The 24,601-nt window shown below is 33.5% G+C and overlaps 1 protein-coding gene across 1 annotated transcript in view; it reads right to left on the bottom strand.

The window, feature by feature from the left end:
* Nucleotides 1–8,825: 8,825 nt before the first annotated feature.
* Nucleotides 8,826–24,601, bottom strand: part of LOC136971333 (HUWE1-associated protein modifying stress responses-like) — a 44,590-nt gene continuing 28,814 nt past the window's right edge. Inside the window, exons 3-4 of the mRNA XM_067265788.1 lie at nucleotides 21,634–21,951; nucleotides 8,826–9,388 (exon numbers count right to left, since the gene is read on the bottom strand). Coding sequence (XP_067121889.1) covers nucleotides 9,153–9,388; nucleotides 21,634–21,951 — 554 coding nt within the window. The 3' untranslated portion in view covers nucleotides 8,826–9,152. The remainder of the gene's footprint in view (nucleotides 9,389–21,633; nucleotides 21,952–24,601) is intronic.

Here is a 24,601-nt window from a genome sequence, read left to right as displayed (position 1 = left end):
CCTATCAAACCAACCCTCCTACAATCAAGAAACCAAATGTAATTGTAGGTTAACAGGTTATTTCTCAAATAGCCTGCAAGCCAGTTTAATACAGTATCAACTTAAAAATTGGTAGGTAGCATCTTGACACAGCCAGATGGTTGAGCAGTCGAGGCATCAACCTAATGCTCTGGAAGACCAGGGGGAAGAAATTTTCACGGACGATTGACCCATATATGTCGGGATGTCCCGACCCTTGGTACAATATGTGAGCCCGGCCAAACTCGACGGGCAGTGACGGTAAGTCTCGATGCTCGGTTTTGCCTCGAGGCAAGAATGTCTTGTTCTTGTCTCTGTCTTACTTTCCAATTTGTAAATTGTATTATATATTTATATTTTATATGAGGATTGTTAAAGTCTTGTGGGTTAAAAATGGCAATATTATAAGGTACAGTATCAGGGTTATGCATATTGGTCTTGAAAATTAAAATCTTGGCTATGTATTTGGGTCTTGAATTGCAAGTTAGGATCTTGCTTAACATTACCAATAATGGGTAAGGAAAACTGATATGTTAGTACTCACAAGGTGGAAAAAGCCAAAAACCGAGAAGAGCATCTGTATGATAGATGAAATAAATACTAAATTTTGACCAGAGCTTGGCAACTGGATATATAGAGTAACAGACTTTCCTGTTCTCATAAACTCGACTCTATAATTCATGTCGAGAAGGAGAGGAATTCCAAAATAGGAAAATTGAAGGTGACCCTATAGTCTGTATTTTATAGGTATGTCATGATATACCTGTTCAATTCTAGAAGTTTTATGATAATTTTATATTTAAATATACTTATTTTAATAATTGGCATTCTGAAAATTTTGTTACTTTAAATGAAAAAATATTCAAAATTTGCATAACAAATGAAGGTACCATTTAATACAAAATTTAAAATCGTATACTTTGGACTTTATCACAATATTAAGATATAATTATCAATTGAATATCTTACTGATAATTTTTAAAGAATTCTAAATGATAATAAATAAGATAATATTTTACATTTTATCAAAAAAGAATTTCATTTGAAAATTATAAATTTATAATTTTAACTTTTCATTTATCATGAAATATTGATTTATGATTTAATGGCAAATTCTGAAACATATTGTTTAGAGTAAATCTCTCTCTAACCAAAGGATGGTTATGTTGATGTTATGTCATTGCTTCCGGTTTTTAATATGCTGTAAACATCAGACTATTTTGTGCCCTAGGCAAGGCCATATTAGCACTACCACCAAAAAAAAATTTGCAATCTTAATTTTTAAGAACAGTTATTTCATTTTAAAATAACTAATTTGTGTAAAACTTTGACCTTTGAAGGTCGGTACTTTGCATCTTAGAAGCATGGGCATCTGCAGAAAATTTTCCAGGAGGCAAAGCTTGGAGACAAATCAATACATCAATAAATTATTATTTATTTAATTTTTCTCATAAGTGTCCAGTTACATATCTCAGTTACTTTTACAATTATAATTTTTGGAAATTTTCCTCATTCCCATGGGCCCTGCAAGTGCCCTGTTTGCCCCTCTCTGCAGATGCTCAGAAGTCTGACTTAGGCGGCTGCCTAATTGGTCTAATAGCACTGTTGGCCCTGGTTGAAAAAAATTACTATACACCTATTAACATAAGAATTTAGTTCAATTATTGAACTATGTAATAAGTTTGGAACAAAATTTCTTTTTTGTGTATAAACAACACTTCAACTACCAAAACATTTTATGTACAGAATGATCACAAAGTCTCTATGCATGAAATTATGTCTCAAGTCTTCCAATTGGAGAATATCGTCGGCAAATTCGATAGAAATGAATCCAAAACAGTACGCCTTTCTCGGTCTAGATTTAACATGTAACAATTCATTGTGATATTGTGAAAATTTCTCAACTTGCATTACAATTAATAGTCTAAAAACAAATTACCGGAGAATGCTTTAATGTTTTCATGTTGTCGACTCAAAAGAAAGTTTTAATGTTTTTGGGTAATCGGGGCTGTTGAGAAGGAAGCCGGGGGTATTTCCCCAGACCCGGAGAATATTTAAAGGCCCGTAGCGATTCCAAATCTTATAAATTAATTTATTTTTACTTACAGAAAATAAAATCTTTAAAGCTGGTTTTTATTATTAAGAAATGTATGCATTCCATTTGTTCAAAAAAACACAAGGTTAAAGGGTTCGCTAAGACACAAAAGAGGTCTGCTCTACCTCTAGGCCCCATACATTCTATCAATCTATGGATGCTTTTTAAAGTCAAAGTATGCAAAATATTATGGACTTGGCCAAACTTATGCAAGCGTGAAAATTAGGAAACAGTTTAACCAAAGTGCAGTTTTTAAATTGGTATTATTATAAATGACAACTACCTGTAATTAAAGATGAGCTTTAATACTTTGACCATTAATTTTACTTTGGTGATTGAATAAAAGGCAGCAATTGGCACAATTATTGAACATTATATTTAACGTAAACATCTATTGCTGGGAGATTAAACCCTGTGATGTAGTTAGCAGTGGCGTAGTGAGGGGGGTGCAAGGGGGTGTATCATGCACCGGGCGCCACTCTCAGAGGGGCACCCAAATGGTCTCCAAGACAAACTATGTGTGTTTCTGGACGGAGGAGAGGGGCGCCAATAAAGTGTCGGGCGCCAGTTATGTTCACTACGCCACTGGTAGTTAGGGCTTCGTATAGTCTTAATTGACATATGTGATGCAAGTGTAAAGCAGATAATCAAATTAATCAGAGAATCTGTCTATATTATCAAATTTGAGTTTTCTTAGTTTGTAATTATGCTTAATTTTTATAAGAAAAATTCAAATTTAAAAACTTTATACATTATTATTTCTAAAAGTTCTTGATGAAAGATGATACCAAAAAAGGATCTTGATTATTGATCTGCATAAACTGTGTGTTAAATGTCATCTTGCATTTCGAAATACATTTACAAATAAAAAACAATGTATTATTTAATATATGCTAATCGAATAAATAATTTAAATGAAATCTCTTTTTGTTCCAATGCAATTACATCATGACTATACAAATCCATCCATTTATTCTGTGAATAATGAATCCTTTATACTGGGTGACCATAATTAGTTTCCTTATACAGTACCTGCAACTAAGTGGATTGAGACCAAAATTTGTATATAGACTATGCAAACAGTGCAGAAAAGGATTTTGCAAAAAATTTTCCACATCCTTTTGTCTATATCCAAATTCTGGTGTCAATCCACTCATTGATTACAGCTGTAGTGTGCTGTGAATAGGGAACCTTTAATTATGGCCATGTGTTATATCAGAAATGTAAAAGAATCCAACATTATACAGACAATAAAGGAAAAGTATCTAATTTTTTTTCTCGTAAACTTTGTCAAAAATTAATTTTTCTTTGTCATATATGGATGCTATCTAGAAATTGCCCATTCTGTGCAAAAATTCTAATTTATTGTCGTTCTCTTGTAAACATTGTCTTTCATGCTGGCAATTGAAAATCATTAAAAATCTTTGATATACGTTTGCTCTTTATATTTTCAAATCGATGCCTGAATTTTTAATTTTAGTGAAGTAAAAACAAAGAAATTTACATAATGTTAAAATAAGATGAAATAAAGGTTAGAAGCAAATGAAATAGTCTTTATAGCAGAACATTTTCAAACTTCACAAATTATAAAAATTGAATGGTTACAAATACAGGTTTAATCCTGTTAATTTTGATTTAATGTTCCTAAATTTTGTAATTCCTCATCTTTATAATGTCTCAAAGTATACAGGTACTCCTCACTTTACGACCGAGTTCTGTTCCAATGACTATGTCGTTAAGCGAATTGGTTGATAAGCAAGGAGCTTCCACTGGGAATATAGAATCATTGTAAAATTATACAAATTATGCAATAAACTTCAAATTTATTCATAAAAAGACTATTATTATAGTATGCTATTAGCCTATTATAGTACGTGCAAGCTCATTATAATACACTTAGGGCGCATGTCACCATTCGCCACTGATCAACACTCAAGCTGAGAAAGGGGATTCCCCAAATTGTAGGTTGAAACTTGATTGGTCGTTAAGCAGATAGGTTGTAAAGTGAGGAGTACCTGTATTATTGCATGTTAAGTCTGAACTATGAAAAAGCCGCATCGTAATTTACTCGCACGATCCGTTGTCCACTACATTTATCGATATATTCTCTAACTGGAAGATCGTGCACTGTTGCCATTTTTGTGTAAAACCTTACCTCCAAGTTTGATGGGAAATACCTCTAAAAAGCCAGATTATTATTGAGAATTTCAAAAAAATGTGTTAACTTGTACCACTCTAAAAGTATTAGTTTACAAGACAGTAATAATTACTACTGCTGTACCATTCAAAACATTAAACAACTTGTTTAAATACAGTGATTTGAAATGTTAATAGAAAATGACATTTTATGTTAGAGTTGTCAGTTTTGTATTCATGCGTTCTTGCCTTTTCTTGAGTCAATTTGATCATTTGCTCTAAAGAAACAAAATTTTTGCAGGTTTTCTTAATTTCAATCCATACTTAACTTTCAAAATATAAGTTAGGGAAGGAAAGAATATATTTTCCCTAAATTCTAGAAAAAATCCCTTAACATAGCAACCTTCTTGTGCACTGTGGTATAAGAGAGAGCAATTATGGTTGCTAAGGTAATTAGTTAAAAGGAAGTTTTACTTTTGGGTTTGAATTGTATTAATTTACAAGTGTTTTTTTACAGCATATAGAAATAATTGCTCTTAGAAACAAACTTCTAAAAATAACTCACTACCTAATTTACCTACAGACAAGACTTCTAAATCCAAAGGTAAAACCTCCATAATGGAAAATCTGATCATTCGTAGAGAATTAAGTATCCTGTACTCTGCACGTAATCTTTAATTGTCTTTTTAAACTTTTCAGCACTAGAATTTAGATGCAATATTTTGTGCAGTAGACATCCATTTGAAGGCTGGTGTAAGTTTTCTACTGTTGGGCTGCAATTTGAAAAAATTGTAGACCTATAAATTCTCACTGTTGTCCGTCCATCTGTCCTTCCTTAATCTTGAGAATGGTGTAGATTACTGAAAGTCAAGACCAGAAATAGAAAACTTAGGGGCAGGAGACCCTGATTAATTATATATGAACTTCTGCAGTTCAGTTATAGCATGAAGGGAAGACACAAAGTATTCTGAATTATTGGATATTTAAAAACACAAAACCAAGAGTCCAGGATCAGTTTAATTAAGGATGCTCTGTTTCACGAAACCATTCAATGGGCTGCAAGTGATGAGAGAGACTGGGAAAAAAAGATCTTTACTAGTGTTTTATTGATGTTCTTTAAACTATGTAACACAGGGATGAAAACATTACATATCCTCGGATTTAACCGGTAAAACTTTGAACAGAAAAGTTAAAACTAAATTTTTAAAATTATCAAAAAATTTTATAAAAGCTTTTTGAATGTGTTTGAACACATGCTCGATACAGGACGATGTCATCTGGTGGTAAAGTAAGCTCAAACAGTGCTCTCCGGGCCAGAGATCAAATTGATCCCTTGAAGTTAGCCATTGTTACTCACCAAAAGGCCCTAAAGATTTCAAGTCTTTCTATATGTTTCAATCAGGAGGCTTACTTTTATTCTGCATCCATTGGTTTATGTTCAAAGTGCAATAAACCTTAAAAACTTGCATTAAATATAGTGTTAAAAGGCACTTCTACTTTGATTTGAAGCAAGAGAAACAGAAGTTTTGTTGTATTGAAACGCTTGAAAACTACAAACAGAATCTCTCGTGTATATTAATTAGTCTTTAAATAAAAAACTGTTGTTTTATATGTGCTGCTCACTTGCCAAATCAATTAACTCCATAAAACAAATAAGTGGAGAAAAGTGACAAAGTAATATATGTTCATTTTTAAAATATAAATTCAAATTAACATTGTAGAATGTATTATTGTAGAGATGTAGCTTTTATTTAATGATAGTAGTAATAACGATTATAGCATATCCATGCTATGATTTTGGTGTTATTGATGGAGTTAATCGTTTTGGCAAGTGAAAATGTAGTAACATCAAATTCAATTTTCTCATAGTTTTCCATTATAGAGAAACTTCATTATTGTACATTTTTTATTAAAGAATTTTCACACAAATGAATAATAACTGTTCTGTTACAATGGTGGTTATTATTTTGTTTAAATTATTTATTCAGCAGCACAAATGATGCCTTCTATGTCAGCTGAATTTGAGGACCCATCATGTCAATTTGTTCTTAAATTTTTATTAGAATCATCTTTAATAGAAGGTATGAAAAAAATTATATTTAGTTTCATCCATCTTGATATAACAGTATAACTTTTTTCTTTTTAAAAACAATTGCCACCAAAATTAAAACAATTGTTCAATATTCCACAAGTACACTTAGTTCTGCGGCAGTTGGACTATAACTAAATTTCTTTTACTTACTTTTTATGATGAGATAACATTAAATAATTTATCGTTATCTACAAAGCACTGATCAGTGCACACTGCAGCATTGCAATCGTGGTGTGTGCTGATTAACATTACAGTATGGAGTTAATTAGATTGGCTTCTGAAATAAATTTTTTTCAATGGCCAATAAAATTTTGTCATTAAATGGTATTATTCCTTATTATTAGAGAAAGTTATTAATATGAAAAGCTAGGAGTGTATCAAGTGCTTTGACACTAAAATTTTAAAAAATTCGAAATGTGGAGTTAATCGATTTGGCTTGTGAATGGCTCATATATCAAATCTATTAAAATTATGAATAAGTGGACCCCACTTCCATATATGAATAAACACGTAGTAGAAATTTGTGTCCGAAATAATTTTTGAAAAACTAGAACTTATAATATTGTACATACGACAAAGTATATGCAGAGACCAAACCCTCTGCATAACTGAAAAACACTGCCATCTGTTGATCGTAGTATCACAAACTAGTCATACATAACGTAACATTACATTTTAAGTAAATTAATTTAATGTAATGCAATTACTATAAATGCTTTCAAATTTTAATATACTGCAATTACTTTGCATTACAGTATACTAAAATTTGAAAGCATTTATACAGTCGACTCCGCATGAGTCGACACCCGGATAACTCGTCACCGTGGTTAGTCAGTCAATTTTCTGTGTCCCGGCCGACTTACATAGGCAATAATGTTATTAAAGTTAAAAAACTTGGTTTACTCAACATCGTTTAACTCGTCACCACTGGATAAATCAACACACTTTTTCTGTTTCACACTTTTTTGACATCTGATAAGTCGACTCCTCTCCTGAAAAAATGAGTTTACACCGTACAATAAGCTATGTGGTGTGAACTCATTTTTCAGGGGGAGAGTCGACTTATCAGAATTCTAAAAAGTGTGAAACAGAAAAAGTATGTTGATTTATCCAGTGGCAACGAGTTAAACAATGTCGAGTAAACAGAGTGTTTTAAGGTTAACAACATTAATGCCTATGTAAGTTGGCCGGGACCACAAAAAACTCAATACATAACTGACGAGTGACGAGTTATCCAGGTGTCGACTTATGCGGAGTCGACTGTAGTTCATGAGACTAATTGCACAGTGCTTGATGTATCCAAAACATAAAAACAAGTTTCTAGATTATCTCAAAGACCCTTCCCGAACAGATTATATATATATAGTCTGTTCGGGAAGGGATGGACAGAATATATATATATAGTCTGTCCATCTGTTCCCTATATATTTCTGAACCCTTTGACCAATCTGGATCAAATTTCTCATAGTTACCCTTTATAATCCCCTGAAATATAGTAGACCACAAAACCTGAACACTCCAATTTCATTCCAGACAGTTTGAGATAATTTAAGCTTAATGCATCATGCATTAAAAGCAAGCATTGCATAATAATTAATGAAAGTGTGGTATAATTACTGACAATTTCGGAGCATGGAGTCCTCCGAATTTGGAATCTTTGCCAAAATAATGATAGCGATTCGTGTTGGCCTATTGTATAATTTTGATGTGGAAGAGGGTTAGTTAAAATACAAAATAAAAAAAAAAATCTGAAAAATTTGATAACAATCACAAGTAAAAAATTTAATGAAATCAATCATAATTCTGACAAATTTTATACTATGTTTACCCAATTTTTAAACAATTATTATTCACAAGACATTATGTGCACACTCGTGTGTGTATCATAGATTTATGTATATAATATATACATATTTCATTTACAAATATCCAATCAGAACTGTTTTAACAAAGTTGTTTTTTTCATTATTCTGCATACAAAACTCAAGCGTACATTTTTCTTTATAGGTAGTGCGGAAACAAATGGGACGAGGTGATAAAACTGGTACAGTTAGTGACTTATATAAAACTTAAGAATGGAGAGAATTGAAAGCTGCATAAAATTACTCGATTAACTGTTCTCTTTTAGATTGATTTCGTGCGTGTCTGTCTTTCTACAAAGCATTATGTAGTATTTAATGAAAACGTTAACTTTTAATTTAGATAAAAAATATTCATATATCATATACAAGACCGTAAAATAGTATATTAACGAGAAATTCGTAATTGGAAATTACAGTTCCGTATTCACTTTTAGATATTAGCAAAATACATAAATACTAGTCGAAAAATATACAATATTTAGATTAAGAAAAGATATTTACACGTTAACAGAATTGCCTTTCCCCCCTCATTTTGTTATGTATGGATTGCCATCTTTGATCTAATTTATTGATTTTAGAGTCTGTATGTAAACCTACTGTAGACGAAATTATAAAATACAAATTGGGTATTTCCTTCCTTTTTTTACTATACAGTTATATTTTACATTTAACGCAATCAAAGGGTTTGAATGCTAAAAAAATTCTTTACTTTTTGTGAATCTAGTACACATTTTCTTAAAATGGTTTAACCAATTGGAATGCTTACTTAATTTTACATTTTTGATTCTTCAGAAAGAATTTGAATTTAAATTTCGTAACTATTATTATTATTATTATTGGAATACCAATATAAGATAATTAGATTTTGAATCGATTAAAATAACATGTCAATGTTATCGTCACATTGATCAGAAAATAAAAAGCTGATTAAACGAAAAAGTGCTTGTGTTCATGTCAGTCGACTACGCTTGTGAGTCGGAGAGTCCATTATGACGTCGGTAGGCGGTGACCTCTTTCGGGTGTGTCGAGTGAATTCTTCCGTAATGAAAGCGTTCAGTTCTGCGAGAGAGGTAGTTGTCTGACTGCAGTTTCTGCTTCTAAGCCCGCGTGGTAGTCCAGATGTGGGCGATCCGGAAGAATGTTGCCGTAAAGAAACATTAGTTCCGGACATGGTACAATTCAAACCTGAATTTGGAAGGAAAAAAAAATATTTGTTAGAATTTTACAAATAATGCTGAATCCAGATTATATTTTAATAATTATCTATAAGACATTATTCTTTATATAATTATATAATGTTTAAATTTTCTAATTAAAGTATGCAATTTGATATGGAAAGCAATGGTGCCCAAATAATTTGAATGGTAGACCACAAATATTTTTGATGTTCAATATGTAGATGATAGAAATTTGCCTACTTTAATACAAGTGCTGTATCAAATATGTTCATGAGTCAGATTGGTCTGAGGAACCACCTCAGTTTGGCCAGTGAGGGAGCAGTTTGGAACCACCAACAAAGTATTCTAATGATTCTATTCAAAAATTCCTTAGAAAATCGTGATCTCAATACTTCGCTTCATTATGGGAACACATTCATAAATAACTAATTCTCAGAATCAGTATACACCCAAAATTAAAAGTTCGATTTAAATAATAAAAAGTAGTTGCAACACATTCAGATTGCAATGTTGGATATAAAGACAGTTCTGTTCCATTTTGGTTTAAACTTGATATATAACTTAAAATCCAGCATTAATCAATCTGTTTCCAGTGTATGCAATACAAAAATAGTCTTTTTTTCTTTTTTTACATCTGTGTGTATCTATGCCCAATTTTGTAATACACACATCTGGTATACACATTCCATGCACTGTACATCTGTGTGAGTATCTGAATTATTGGCCTACATTCTATTTTTCCATGTTGTCGTGACATCATAGTTTATCGCTTTTTGTCAACTACCTATTGACTAACTGTCAACTTTTACGCCTGAGAGAGAAACATCTGCTCAGTTGTCAGACACCTAAGGGACACTTTCTCACCACCTTTCGACCGGAGATTCTAATTTCATCCATCCAAGAATAACAATGCATCAAATTTGGCAGTTGTTGCATGGATCTAGAGTTGTCGAGACCCCGAAATTCATAGTGCTTCAAATTCCTTGTGTGCGGTTCTTTAACTCATCGCCTTCGGACCAATCGCCCAGCCTATTGGATTTATTACCAAGCTAACTTCCTCAGAACTTCTAAGGAACAATTTATCACCATCAGGTATTTATCACCATGCGGATCCTAGGTAAACTCTCTCTCTCTTAAATTACATTGTTAGGTTTATCCTCCCTTTTGTTTCATTGTCTGTAGAGTCATGCTCTGTGTAAATAAACGTTGTATTTTAGTTAATGAGGCCTCTGTTACTTCTGGTGCGTTGTCTTTCCCTCCATCCCGAATTTGATCGCTCCGTAATGCGACTGCTCGCGTGTCCGAACTTTGAACTGCCGCGGCTTCCGTGTCAGCTAAGACATGGTGGTGTCAATCCTGACGAGGCATGAAAGAGGTGCTGACCCCCTGGTCACATCTGTATGTGACCACCTACAATTATATTCTGCAACTCAATACCAGACATTAATTTGCCAATTTACAATATACACAACAGAGTAATAATAATTAATCATAAAAACATTAAAGGAAAATTTGTCTCTTAACAGAAAATTTATATCTGAACTTCTATGATACTAAACAAATAATAGTTTTTATTACTTCTTGCTTAATACAGTGGTGCCTCATATTTCAAATTGAATTTGTTCCTGAAGGCCATTCGAATTCCAAATTGTTCAAAGTCTAAATCAATACATAAACCAACATCTACCAACCTGATTACAGTACATAAGCAATACAACAACAATATAGGTGAGTGTTTACAGAATGCAGATGCTGAATGCATCCCCAACAGGTGCCGTATGTAAATGACAATGGTTATCTCATGTTTAAATATATCTGGAAGAAGAGTTCAGACTGGAGGTTTGTGTAGTGTAACTGGCAATGTGTAGTGTAAATGGCAGTTGCTGATTTCTGAAAATAAAGAAATGTCCCACTCCAGGCCATTTCTTTTATTCCAGAATTTTCTAATTAATTTAATTTAATTATTAAATCTAATAAGAGATGGCAGCTAATGCCATCCTCTAGTGACAAATTATTTGGTAATTAATTTAAAATAATTATGATATAATAGCCTGATATAATCCGGTAGTTGTTGGCATCCAAATAAATTTTTTCCATTAGAAATAACAGCAAGTGAATTAATCAATTCCCAGACCCTAAACAATACCCATTTTGATGAACTTAAAACAGCAAATACACAATTTAAGGTAAAAATAACACAGTTAAATGCCCTAATAAATTAAAACATGAAAACAATAAATAAAATATGTAAATACTGTATAATAAAATGAAAATTTCATTTACTGGTTGCACACAGTCAACTTTGGCATCTTAAACATGGCCACCAGATACTCCATGTGTACCACTTTCGTGCTTTGCAATAAGTTCCCTTTTCATCTCAATGTGGATATTACAACTTTTCTTTTAGCATAAAACTCTTCAAGCCTGGAATAAAATTATATACAATAACTACTCGTTGAACCTTTAAATGCAATTCCAGGATAAATAATTAACAGTTTGCAATCTCAAAAACACAGTCTCTAACGTTTTTGATCTACATAGATCTTCCTCGGGATTCATTGAATTGGAATGCGGATATTGGAACGTTTTTTAAATTTATTTAAAAGCAGATAGACGAGGATTTTTTAAAACATTCTTTAAAATAATATTTCAAATCGCTTAAATCGAATTTAAAAATGTTCAAAACAATTTTTAATTTGATTGCTCCCTTAGGTATAATGATTGCCATGCATAAGATACTTGTCCTTCCTCTTTGAAATTAATGCAACGACCACTTTTTACGGATTTAAATATTTCAAGAGTTTCCAGTGTCCTTATGTGGTCGTTTCTTTTGGACTTTGTTGCTTCCACACATTTCTCGGATGCCATGGTTAATAAATAAAGGTTATATTGGGTTGAACAAAAAATTTACTTATTTTTAACAGATGTAGTTACTTAACATAGACATGTGATTTGATTATAACAGTTGTGAAATTTACACATTATTGCTAATGTGAAATTGTATTCTTTGTTTAGAAGCTTATTTTGAACTTTATTTCTGTTTGGGAAATTTTGAACTAAAGGATACAAAATGCAGAAGGTGCCCAAATGCTATTGAAGAAAAATAGCATGAAGAAATTGTTAAAAACTGACAAATAACACAACATATTTTTGGTGTGTTTGGTTATATAAAATAAAAAAAGCACTGAAAACATAAGAGTACAATGTGAGGGCAACAGACGACTGGGTGCACAACACATGGCGTTTATGCTTTGACCAATTTTTTAACCGTGATTGCAGTTTGAACTTGAACTTGGTTGCAGTTTGAAGCATCATTCAAACTACAAAGCAAATTTTTGTCAACTTTAGCACTTCAAGTATGAGGTACCATTGTGTGTTAGTGTGCACTTTTGAAAAAATAAACAGAGCTACCTGTTTATGGCCATAGCTTAGTTGGGAGTTTTTTTAATCATCATTCATACAACTGAGTAACCTTTATAGAAATTATAGCTCTAGCATAGTTAAAAAATTTGGACTTATTAACTGATGTTAATTGCCAATTTGATGAGTTTCTAGATCAATTTTCCAACTAATTACTTTATTTGGATTAAATATGCATTTTGGGTTAGTCCCCCTTTAGTTTAATACAGTCAAACCTGTTTTTATGCGCTCTTTTTATGTGCGATTTTTATTTGTGCGATTTTTTAATGCGAATTTTTAATTTGTGCGGTATAGTTGGCGACTAGTCTCGTGCGATTCGTCATGTCTTACGTTGACTTATTATAGCTAAATAAACTTATTATAGCATAAATGCACTTATTATAGTAATATTATTGCATGAATATGCGAAAAATGAAATAATTTACTTTTTAAGTCAACAAAACACCACCTGGACAAAAATATGTAAAACAGACGATAGACCAGACGATGCAGTCAAGTGCTGACATCTGTTGTCAATAAATTCTATTTCGTACGGTTTTGAGTTATTTTCTATCTGAGACTTTTTTTATGCGGTCCCTCTTGACCGCATTAAAAAAATATTTTTTAATTGTGTCGCGAAAACTATTATTTACAGCCATTCGCGAAGTTTCGTGAGATTTTTTTTTATGCGTTTTTTTTTAATGCGGTCCCTATCCCCCGCATAAAAACAGGTTTGACTGTACTTAACCTTTGTTCACCAATAATCCAATAGCACTTTTTATGAAAGTTTTAATAAGATTTATACTGTTTGGTTGTAACCTTCTGGCATACTGTTATAGTGTGCCATGATTAAATGTTAAACGGAATTAAATTGAAGAGCAGAATGATCCAAAATGCATATTTAACCCGAATAAAGTAACTGGCCAGAAAACTGATCCACAGACTCATTAATTAATTGAAGCCAATTTGATAAGTCTGAATTTTTTAAGCATACTGGAGTTAATTACTTTGAAATGATTGTGTGGACAAACTATTTTTATGAAACAACTTGATTTTTATAAATTTATTTTTGATTTTGTTACTTCCAATTTGCTTTTACATACTTGATACACTTTGCTACTTTTTCAAATGCTTTTTTTCAGTAACAGCTGATCCAGAAAAACTGTAGTTTAATACAATAAACGCTTGTCTTTCTATATTTATTTTATACAAAAATGATAATTAGCAATATTAAAATATCATCATCTTTATAAATTATCAACGACGGTAAAGTAACTATTTTCTATTTCGGATTTGTGGCAATCTATTTCTTTAGAAACCAAATTCCCAATATAATTGAAGCAGCAAAATTTGCTTTCTCCACATCAATTACAGGTTTTAACTGTACAGATGTTTTATTATTTATTATATTACTTAAACTATCCATATTGTGTTATCAGTAATTCAATTTTTTTGATAATTTTAACTGTGTGAATAAATTGTTAAAAACACAATAAAATCTCATCAAATTAATTATTTCTGATAAATAGTGGATATGTGGGTGCACTTTTTAAAAGATTAATATCTAACCAGGAGGAGATTGAAATTTTTATTTTCTGCAAACTGTTTTTATCCATTAAAAAAAAAAAAAAAAAAAGAAAAAAAAACAAACAGAAACAAAGTAGTCATAAATCAACACTTCAAATAAGATAACACCAGATTACTGCAATTAACCTGTTAATAATTCTTAATACGTTTATGAAGTAATTGTACATATACCAAATAATCATTTTTAAAGGAAATTTACTAACACCAGATTCTTGTAATAAAGGGATGATCCAAATAAGACAATGGCTTATTTCCCACACTTTTTAGTAATATTTTATTTTTTAAATATATTTATCCACTAATTATAAAGATATTTAGTTTATTGAGGTTAATATTTTTTCTCTATTTTAGCTAACAAATTAAAAAAAAAAAAAAACTGCACATTTTTCACTAAAAGTTCAGTGTCATAATTTCATGGCCAAATTTTTTCAAACGTTTATATATAAAGAATCAATCACATATCTTGCTTCCATTCTCTAATTTCAAAGTAGATGACAAGCAACAGAATCTGCATTATACCAGAACTATCAAAGTAATTAGCTCATTTGTGCAGATAAACCCAATAACCTAAAATGTTAACATAAATGTTTTATATTCATTCCTTATGTATATAATTCATTATCTTTATGGTAAGATATGTTAAGTCTGAATAAGATAAGAGAGATTAAAACACAAATTATGTCTTTTCCTTTTCATTTTCTGTTTTAAATAAATAAATCCGAATCCCTATAATTTCAAATTAAAAAAAATAGACATCTTAAAGCAAACTGTATTTATACAGAGTCCATACAGACCTGAAGAGTCAGGGAATCTGCAAATACCACGAAATCTGTCTGTTGCTCTCGCTCCTTTTTGATCCAAGACAAGTCTTTAAATTCAGTTCAGTATAGAGGGGGGTATGAAAACTGGAGCAACCAAACACAAGTGTGACAAATCTTGCCATTTATCTCGTGAACTATAAATGATAATCTAACAATTTAAATTTTGTTGGATAGAAGGTTTATGTCCATATTTAAAATGGTGGGTAATGGGGGTGTGAAGCTGTGTGGGAGAGGAATAGCAGTTGCATGCAAACACTGAAAATAGCGGCACGGCATTTGGACAATGAAACTTTGGATTGCAAAGAGATAGAATGTTGAAATTTGTGTCAATTTGTACAGAATGACAAGATGTGCATTATTATTTAGCAATAATAACTGATAAAACAGGATTTGTAAAGTTATAAGCTGATAAGTATGTGAGTTGAAGAAAATTTTCATAATGTTGAAGAAATTGCAAAGGAAATACAAACAGAAATGTAAGAAACATATATTGTTGGAAATAAAAGTTGAAAAGGAATCAGAAAAACCCAAAATGACTAATGCTGAATGATTACCACCAAGACTATTCATTTACATCTTATCCTTCCTCTAATCACACAAAGACAAATTCATGCCTTAAACAATTGCAATTGTGTCCTGTACACAACCCTGCCAAGTTTTTTGACCTGCACAACATTTGATTAACTCATTGCAGCCAATTGATGTCAAGGGGAGGCAAAGAACCCGTCAGTTGGCCTAATGATATTATGTATGGAACATTTTGAAGCATGTGGTGGACTTCATGGAATTCATGTATTTTTATTCACTGTATTCTTTGTTGCTGGCCACATACAGTATGCAGAGATAATAATCCTGCCAATTTTGATGGATTGATGATTTGTTATACATTTTCCTCAAACTGCAAATGTTTACCTTCAGATGGCCTGCGAAATTTCGGAAGCATACCAAAATATCACCATTGAGTTAAAGTCGAGTTTTTGAAAACATCATCAACAATAACCCACTTTTCTGCCAAAACTGTGCCACTTCCACTAAGTTTTGGGGAGGAACGAGAAGAAATGTAATGACCTTGAATGGGTCCTTGCCGGACCAAAAATAGCATGTGATAAGCAATTTCTCTCTCTCTCATAAAGTGTGTGATTTCTTCTGTTCAAATTATTTTGAATCTACTGCCTCCTCGCTTTAAGAAAATTCGATTTTATAATGCAAAGCGAGTCTTTTTCATATTTAAATAAAATTTACGAATTAATTTAAATTAAATCATGAAATTTTTTATATGATGGAGAAATGATGTAGCTAATTACATAAATTGATTTTACATGAAGATTTTCATTTATTATAAATGAATAAAGTGTTTTTTAATAAAAAAATTTATATAATTGTGCGCAAAATGGGCTTAAATAGACTTGGCCGAATATTACATAATGGAAAAAGAAAATGCAGAGATGTTAATAAGTCAGGGAGTAATGTCATAATTGGTCAGGGAAAGTAAGAGAATCACAGATGGATCCTGTTTATAGTAAAGCTGAATTTTAATCAAAAATTTCATTATTTTAATATTTCTGTTCAGATGATAGCATAAAAAAATATTCAATGCAAGAACAATTCATGCATCTATAAAAAAAAGTGTGATACATAACACCAAAATCAAAATAAAATCAGATCTATATAACAAAATATAAATCAATAGTCATTTATTATATTGGAAAATTTATGTAAATCTAATGATAGTAGTCTGTACAGTCAAACCTGTTTTTATGCAGTGGATAGGGACCGCATAAAAAAAGTCTCACATAGAAAATAACTCAAAACTGTATGAAATAGAATTTATTGACAACAGATGTCAGCACTTGACTGCATCGTCTCGTCTATCGTCTGTTTTACATATTTTTGTCCAGGTGGTGTTTTGTTGATTTAAAAAATAAATTATTTCATTTTTCGCATATTCATGCAATAATATTACTATAATAAGTTCATTTATGCTATAATAAGTTTATTTACCTATAATAAGTCAACGTGAGACATGACAAATCGCACGAGACTAGTCGCCAACTATACCGCACAAAAAAAGACCGCATAAAAACAGGTTTGACTGTACTTAAATTGTAAAAGGCCTGAATGTACAAATTGATTTATTTCACTTTAGTGAAAATGATCTAAATATAAATTTTCACAGTTAATTTTTTGCATGACAAAATAAAATAAAATATAGATTTATATATATACAATATCTTTCTATTTTCTGGCTAAAAACATCAGTCCAGCACTTACATATATAAATGTAAATGATTAATCATAGATAAGTAATTATTATAGTAATAATAATAATAATAATAATAATAATAATAATTTTACTGATCCATAGGGCAATGCAGGCTGGAGCATAAGCTCCTGGTAGGGACACCCATGCCAGTAAGGTCTATGGGGAGAAATGAAGCTAAGAGTGACCACACCCACATTCTGTGGAGATATTCATCATGGTAATAACTAGATCAAAGTGTGATACCGGCTCGGACGTCGCCCGGGTTAACAAGGTCCGCGTTCGTGGGTTAGGCAGAGGCTCACGTTCGAAAAATAGGCCACAGTCTCCCTTGGTTACCGGTGGCGAAAGCAGCACTGGCCCAAGCATGGCTACTGCAATGCCCTCAACAGATGTGAGGAACCAACCCAGCCTTGGTGTTTCTGTGGCAATGCATCCACAGACCACAAAGGCTGGAAAACCACGCCAACGGATGAAATGGACAGTAGAAATGAACGAGTTTATCATCCGTACTTATTACACCATCACAAAACTCGAAACAAACATGACAGCATACAGACAACAACTACACCATAGATTCACACAACAGTATCCTCATCTCACTGTCACCGAACAAAGGGTTGTTGATCAAAAAAGAACAATTATACACAACAACCTTATTCCACAAACAACACTTGAACTTATCAAACAACAGGTTGCTGATCAAATACATCAACAGACAGAAACATCTAACATTAATGAAGATCATGTAACCTGTCAGGATAATCCAGCAACAAGCATTGATAATAACACACATACAACAATTACCACTAATGATACTACAGACACTTCCTCATCCATCACTGATAACATAGACATGGATTTAGTTAATACACTCTCACATATATTTGAGGAAACACTCACTAAATATACAGGCACAGATCCCACACAAAGACCACGAATACCAAAAATCAACACGTCGAAGGAAGTAGGAAAAACACTAAATTATGTAAACACTCACTTACTATCACACTACATTCATTCAATTTCTACACTCGCAGACATTCATACATTAGTTTATGCTGGGGCAGTCACAGTAGTGACACACCATGGACTGAAAGTACAATCACAGACAAATACACAGAAAACACAATTCTATCACAAGCCTGCCTGGCAGAGAAGAATAGAAACACAAATAAATGACATTAGACAGCAATTAGGCAGGCTAACACAATACACTAAAAACAACATAACACCCAAATTAAGGAAACAGCTCAAAAACATTTTCAAGAAAATAAAAACACACACAAAACATGAACATCACAACACACGCATTACAGAATACATTGATACACTAAAACAAAAACTTGCTGCCAAAGCATGTAGACTCAAACGATACAAAACATGTACACTACGAAAACAACAAAATAAATTATTTACAAACAATGAAAAACTCTTTTACAGACAAATTAATAACAAAGCAAACACTGATACACAGCACAGTGGCACACCAACAGAAGAAGAACTCACAACATATTGGTCTTCTCTTTGGTCCAGTGCTGTCACGCACAATGCTGAAGCAGGCTGGATCGAGGAGGAGAACAGAAACTTGCACAACATACCAACTATGCCCTGTGTTGAAATAAACATACATGATTTCCAATACACTGTTAACAGAACACACAACTGGAAGACACCTGGTGTAGACAACATTCACAATTTCTGGTACAAAAAGTTTACATCACTGCACCAGGAACTAGCTAAACACCTAACACACATTATCGTCAATCCACAGGACATGCCAAATTTTCTTACTCAGGGCATCACCTACATGAAACCTAAAAACAACAATACCACAGACCCCACACAATACAGACCAATTACATGTCTTCCAACACTCTACAAATTATTGACATCCTGTATCGCAAACAAAATATACAAACACGTTGAAGAACACGACATTCTAACAGAACAGCAAAAAGGTTGCCGTAGAAACCACAGGGGATGCAAAGAACAGTTACTCATAGATTCAGTCATTCTACGGCAAGCACACAAACAACACAGAAACATACACATGGCATATATAGACTACAGAAAAGCATTCGACAGTGTTCCACACAGTTGGCTGCTACATATTCTACACATGTACAAAATACATCCATCACTCATTGCATTCTTTCAAAACACTATGCAGCACTGGAGAACAACACTACATCTCAGGGTTAGTAACACTTCCATACAAACAAACCAAATTTTTATTAGGCGAGGAATATTTCAAGGAGATTCCTTGAGTCCTCTCTGGTTCTGCTTAGCCCTGAACCCATTATCCAACATGTTAAACAACACGCAATATGGTTACAATATCAGACACGAAAAAACAACACAGTTTACACTGTCACATCTCATGTACATGGATGACATAAAACTTTATGCATCCACACAAAAACAACTTCATCAACTCCTACAAATCACACATTCATACACCAAGGACATACAAATGGAATTTGGCCTAGATAAATGCAAAACAGTTCACATAGAAAAAGGAATCCTGAAGAAAGAAGATTTTGCGCTTGGATAATGGAGACATTATTGAATCCATGGAAGAGGGCGAGTTCTACAAGTATTTAGGATTCCAACAGGCCAAACTAACAGAACATACACAAATAAAGCAAAGATTAATTAAAGAATACCAAAGTAGGTTAAATGCTATTCTCAGAACACAGTTAAATGCAAAACACACAGTTAAAGCAATAAACACATATGTCATCCCAGTACTCACATATTCTTTTGGAGTTATACATTGGACTCACACAGATCTTGAGCAACTCCAAAGGAAAACAAGAACAACACTTACTAAGCATAAACAACATCATCCTAAATCCGCCACAGAAAGATTAACCCTTCCACGTAAAGATGGCGGACGTGGCCTGATTGACATAGTTAACCTTCACTACAAACAAATACAGTCACTGCGAGAGTTTTTCTACAAAAAACAAGAAACATCACAATTACATAAAGCAGTAACTCTAGCAGACTCGAATAACACACCATTAAACTTACACTCACATCATATGGACACAACACAACATATAAAAAGCATAGACACCATTAAGCAATCGTGGGCTCGAAAGGCACTCCATGGCAGGCATCCTTATGATCTGGCCCAGGATTTTGTTGACAAAACTGCGTCAAACAGCTGGTTAGCTCGGGGATGCCTCTTTGGGGAGACGGAAGGATTCATGATTGCCATACAGGATCAGGTCATAAATACTAAAAACTACAGAAAACACATACTCAAAGATGCAACACTCACAAATGACACATGCAGAAAATGTCACGTCATGCCAGAAACTATACAACATATCACCTCTGGTTGCAAGCTCTTGGCACAGACAGATTATTTACACAGACATAATCAAGTAGCAAATATAATACACCAAGAGCTTGCAAAGAAACACAAATTAGTAGACATCCACGAACCATACTACAAATACATCCCACAGACAGTATTGGAAAACAACACGCACAAAATGTACTACGACAGAGCCATAATCACAGATAAAACAATTTACCACAACAGACCAGACATCACACTCATTGACAAACACAATAAAATCGCATACATTATAGACATATCCATTCCAAACACTCACAATATACAAAACGCATGCACTGAAAAAATTAGCAAGTACACAGAACTTGCCCAGGAAATAAGGCATCTGTGGAGGATGGATAGGGTGCTTATTGTACCTGTTGTTCTCTCCTCTACAGGTGTCATACCACACATGCTACACAAAAGCCTGGGCACATTGGAATTGAATAGAAACACATACATCACACTGCAGAAAGCCACTATATTGAATACATGTCATATTGTGAGAAAATTCCTGAATACAGACACACACACTGATACATTTCTTTAATTTCTGTTTTGGTTACTATGCCTTGACTCTGGTCCGGCTTAGTACACAGCCACCGGTGTTAACCGAGTATATCTCACTTAACCCAACATAATAATAATTATTAGATACATATCTATTTCTGTACATAATAGTTTTTTGGCTAAGACTTAAAAAGTGAAGTAGAATTCAATTGTAATAATTACTTATCTATCTATTAATTCATACAAATACTGTGTTATTTATGTTCAAAAATATCTATAAAATTTACATGTAAATAAACAATGTAAGAAAAATATTTGCTTACTTGAAAGTGCAATAGCTTCTCTGAATGTTTCCAAATCGGGTTCTCTCGATTCATCTGGGAGCAAAACTTCCGAATCCGGCGGAACGGTAATTCGTGCTAGTGAAGTAGGAGGAGTTCTGATACCATCGTATGATAATCGCTGACGGGGATTATTCCATATGTGCTGTGGTGGTGTCCTGCCGCTGAGAAAGGCAATCAAATCCTCCCGACGTATATGCTGTTTTCTTCTTTTCGCCCAAGCTATTAAGTCCTTGTTTCTTCTCTGATATCCCCACTGAAAACCCATATCGACAACTCTCTTCTGCGATTCTATACATTCTAAAAAAAATTATTTATGTACAATTATTAATGATATTAACATCATTCTAACAAGATTAAGATCCCCTTCAATGTTAAATTAACAAATTACAAATAATCAAATTACATTAATTAAATTAACAACATTTATTACTTTAATTATTAATAAATTACTCAAAATTAATCCTGTTATAATTTGACTATCATTTTACATACTGTATATCTCAGCGGATAAGACGATAGTTGAATCATAAAAAAAAAGGCCCCCAAAACCCGAGGTTGTCTTATAGGACAGATACAAAAAAATTAGATTGAAATTTATATAAATTAAAATCATTACAAAAAAATGGACAAACCTTAATTATTTACTAGTAGAGAATAGAGTATGTGCACAAAATAGAATAGCCCATACGATGTTTTTGTGAATAGTCAAGGTCATTACCTGAATGCCGAATCAGTGCAAATATTTGCAACAATCGCAAGGCAGTGCAAAAAAATAAAATTTGTTCATTCGAAAAATTATGAATAGGACATAATTCTGTATGTATATGCTATACAGTATTATTATTCAGATGATGATTGCTGATCTAAACTAAATTCATAGGCCATTGATAGTTTGGGGGTCGTCTTATATGATAGATATATGCTAAAACTATAAAACTTCGATAAAAATTCATACCTCGTCTTACCTGAAGGTCGTCTTATCCGCCGAGATATATGGTAAGTCAACAATTTACAAAATCCTTTAATTACATTAGAAATGACAAAATAATTTTAGAAATGAAACTTGTTTTTTAATGTTCAAATGTTTAACTTAAAATATTTTGATTCCCTGAGTCAATAATGTCTAAACTATAAAGTCAATCTGAAAATTTCAGGAATACCTCCAAATTTCCATGTATGTTAAATAAGCATCATTATGTAGCAAAAATTAGCCTAACAACCTTCTAATGCATTCAAAAATACTAGATGAATAGCTTTCATTGGCTACCTAATCTCACAAACTTAATAATAATTCTTATTACTTAATCCCATGTAAGAAGTCCATTATACCTTCTTAAGCCTTTTTTCGAATTTCCGGTACTAAGTACTAACATTAACGACCACTTAACTAAAGTTTTCGATCGCCTCCACGATCTTCGTCAGGTTTTATTCGACGGTTTTCGAGATAGAATGCAATAGAATTCTTACATCGTAGATACGAACAGTGAACAAGTCGCGGATAATTACGTAGACAGGTTACATGCACGGGTGGTGTGGTTCACGTGCACCCCCCTGGCGAAGGTGCAGGGATTAGGCAGGGCGGTGGTGGCGTCACCTGATACACCCAGACTTTTCGCTTTCGCGAAAACGCACAAACCTACGCCTGCGCTCAGACCTATTTTGGATAAGGCTAGAGCCCCTACGAGGTTGCTAGAAAACGAGTTACACCGCATATTAGCCAGGCATCTCCAAGATTACCCCCTAACAGTGAAGAACTCCAGGGAGTTGGTCGACGCATTGAAGCGCACACAGGTTACAGAGAGCGCTCACGTCATGGTATTGGACTTTCAAGCCCTATATCCATCCATAAAATCGAACCTTGCTTTTGCGCCCTTAGGGACGTCCTATTAGCCAAATATAGCCTACCAGCACATCGCAAGCACGTGCTCGAGCTCGCACATCTAGTGTGCTACAATTTGCTGTTTGGATTCGACAACGCCACATATTTACAAAAAAGGGGGGACCCCATGGGGAGCCCAATTTCGGGTGACCTATGTGAGTTGATTTTATGGCAGTTAGAGAGGGATGTCATTCCCAGGTTTACACACGATATTATTTTATATCGTAGGTATGTAGATGACGTGATGATCATATGGAAGAACGGGCCGAACGTCCATGATTTTCTGCGCAGTGTTAATGACAACCCGTATGGGCTAACGCTTAAACTGGATCAAATATCGAGCACGGATGTGCACTTTTTAGACGTCAGCATACAACTCAGAGGAAACAACATTGAAACGCGGGTGTATTACAAGCCCGACTACATACCTATGTACATACCTGCTGGGTCTGAAGACCCTTATCCGTATAAGATTGCGGCGTTCAGGGCGTTAGTTAGGAGGGCGTACACTCATAACTCTAAAAGGGAGGACACGCTCACAGAGCTGGCACACATAGAAGACATAGCCGCTAGCCATGGATACAGACGTGGCCTAGTCCGTAAATTAGCGCGTAACTTACGTAATACAAACGCGGCACATCACGCCGCAAGGGCACGGGATAGGTCCAAGTCGGGGCCGAACCAGCGCACGGTGGTCCAGTACAACAGAGGTATGCATGACATATACAAGGAAATAGCACGGAAGAAGGGCACCGATTTGACGTTCTCAAGAACCCAATCGATCTATTCGCTACTCAGGAACGCCAAGGACAAGCCGGATTTTCTAAGAGCACCGGGGGTGTACAGTATCCCGATAAGGGATCACAGGTCCCAAACGGATTTAATATACATCGGATCTACTAAGAGATCCGTGAAAAAGAGGATCGCGGAACACAGGTATGACGTCAACAAGAAAAGACACACCACCGCCCTCTCGACCTACGCCACCGACCCCGATATAAAGGCAGATTTTGATAAAACCAGCCTAATTAAAACATCATTCGACACGGACCGCATCAGGGCCTTGGA

Source organism: Centruroides vittatus, unplaced genomic scaffold, assembly GCF_030686945.1.
Source record: "Centruroides vittatus isolate TY-2023 unplaced genomic scaffold, ASM3068694v2 contig_2460, whole genome shotgun sequence".
Classification (NCBI taxonomy): domain Eukaryota; kingdom Metazoa; phylum Arthropoda; class Arachnida; order Scorpiones; family Buthidae; genus Centruroides; species Centruroides vittatus.
The sequence above is the reverse complement of the archived record's forward strand: the minus strand, read 5'-3'. Positions and strand labels throughout refer to the sequence as shown.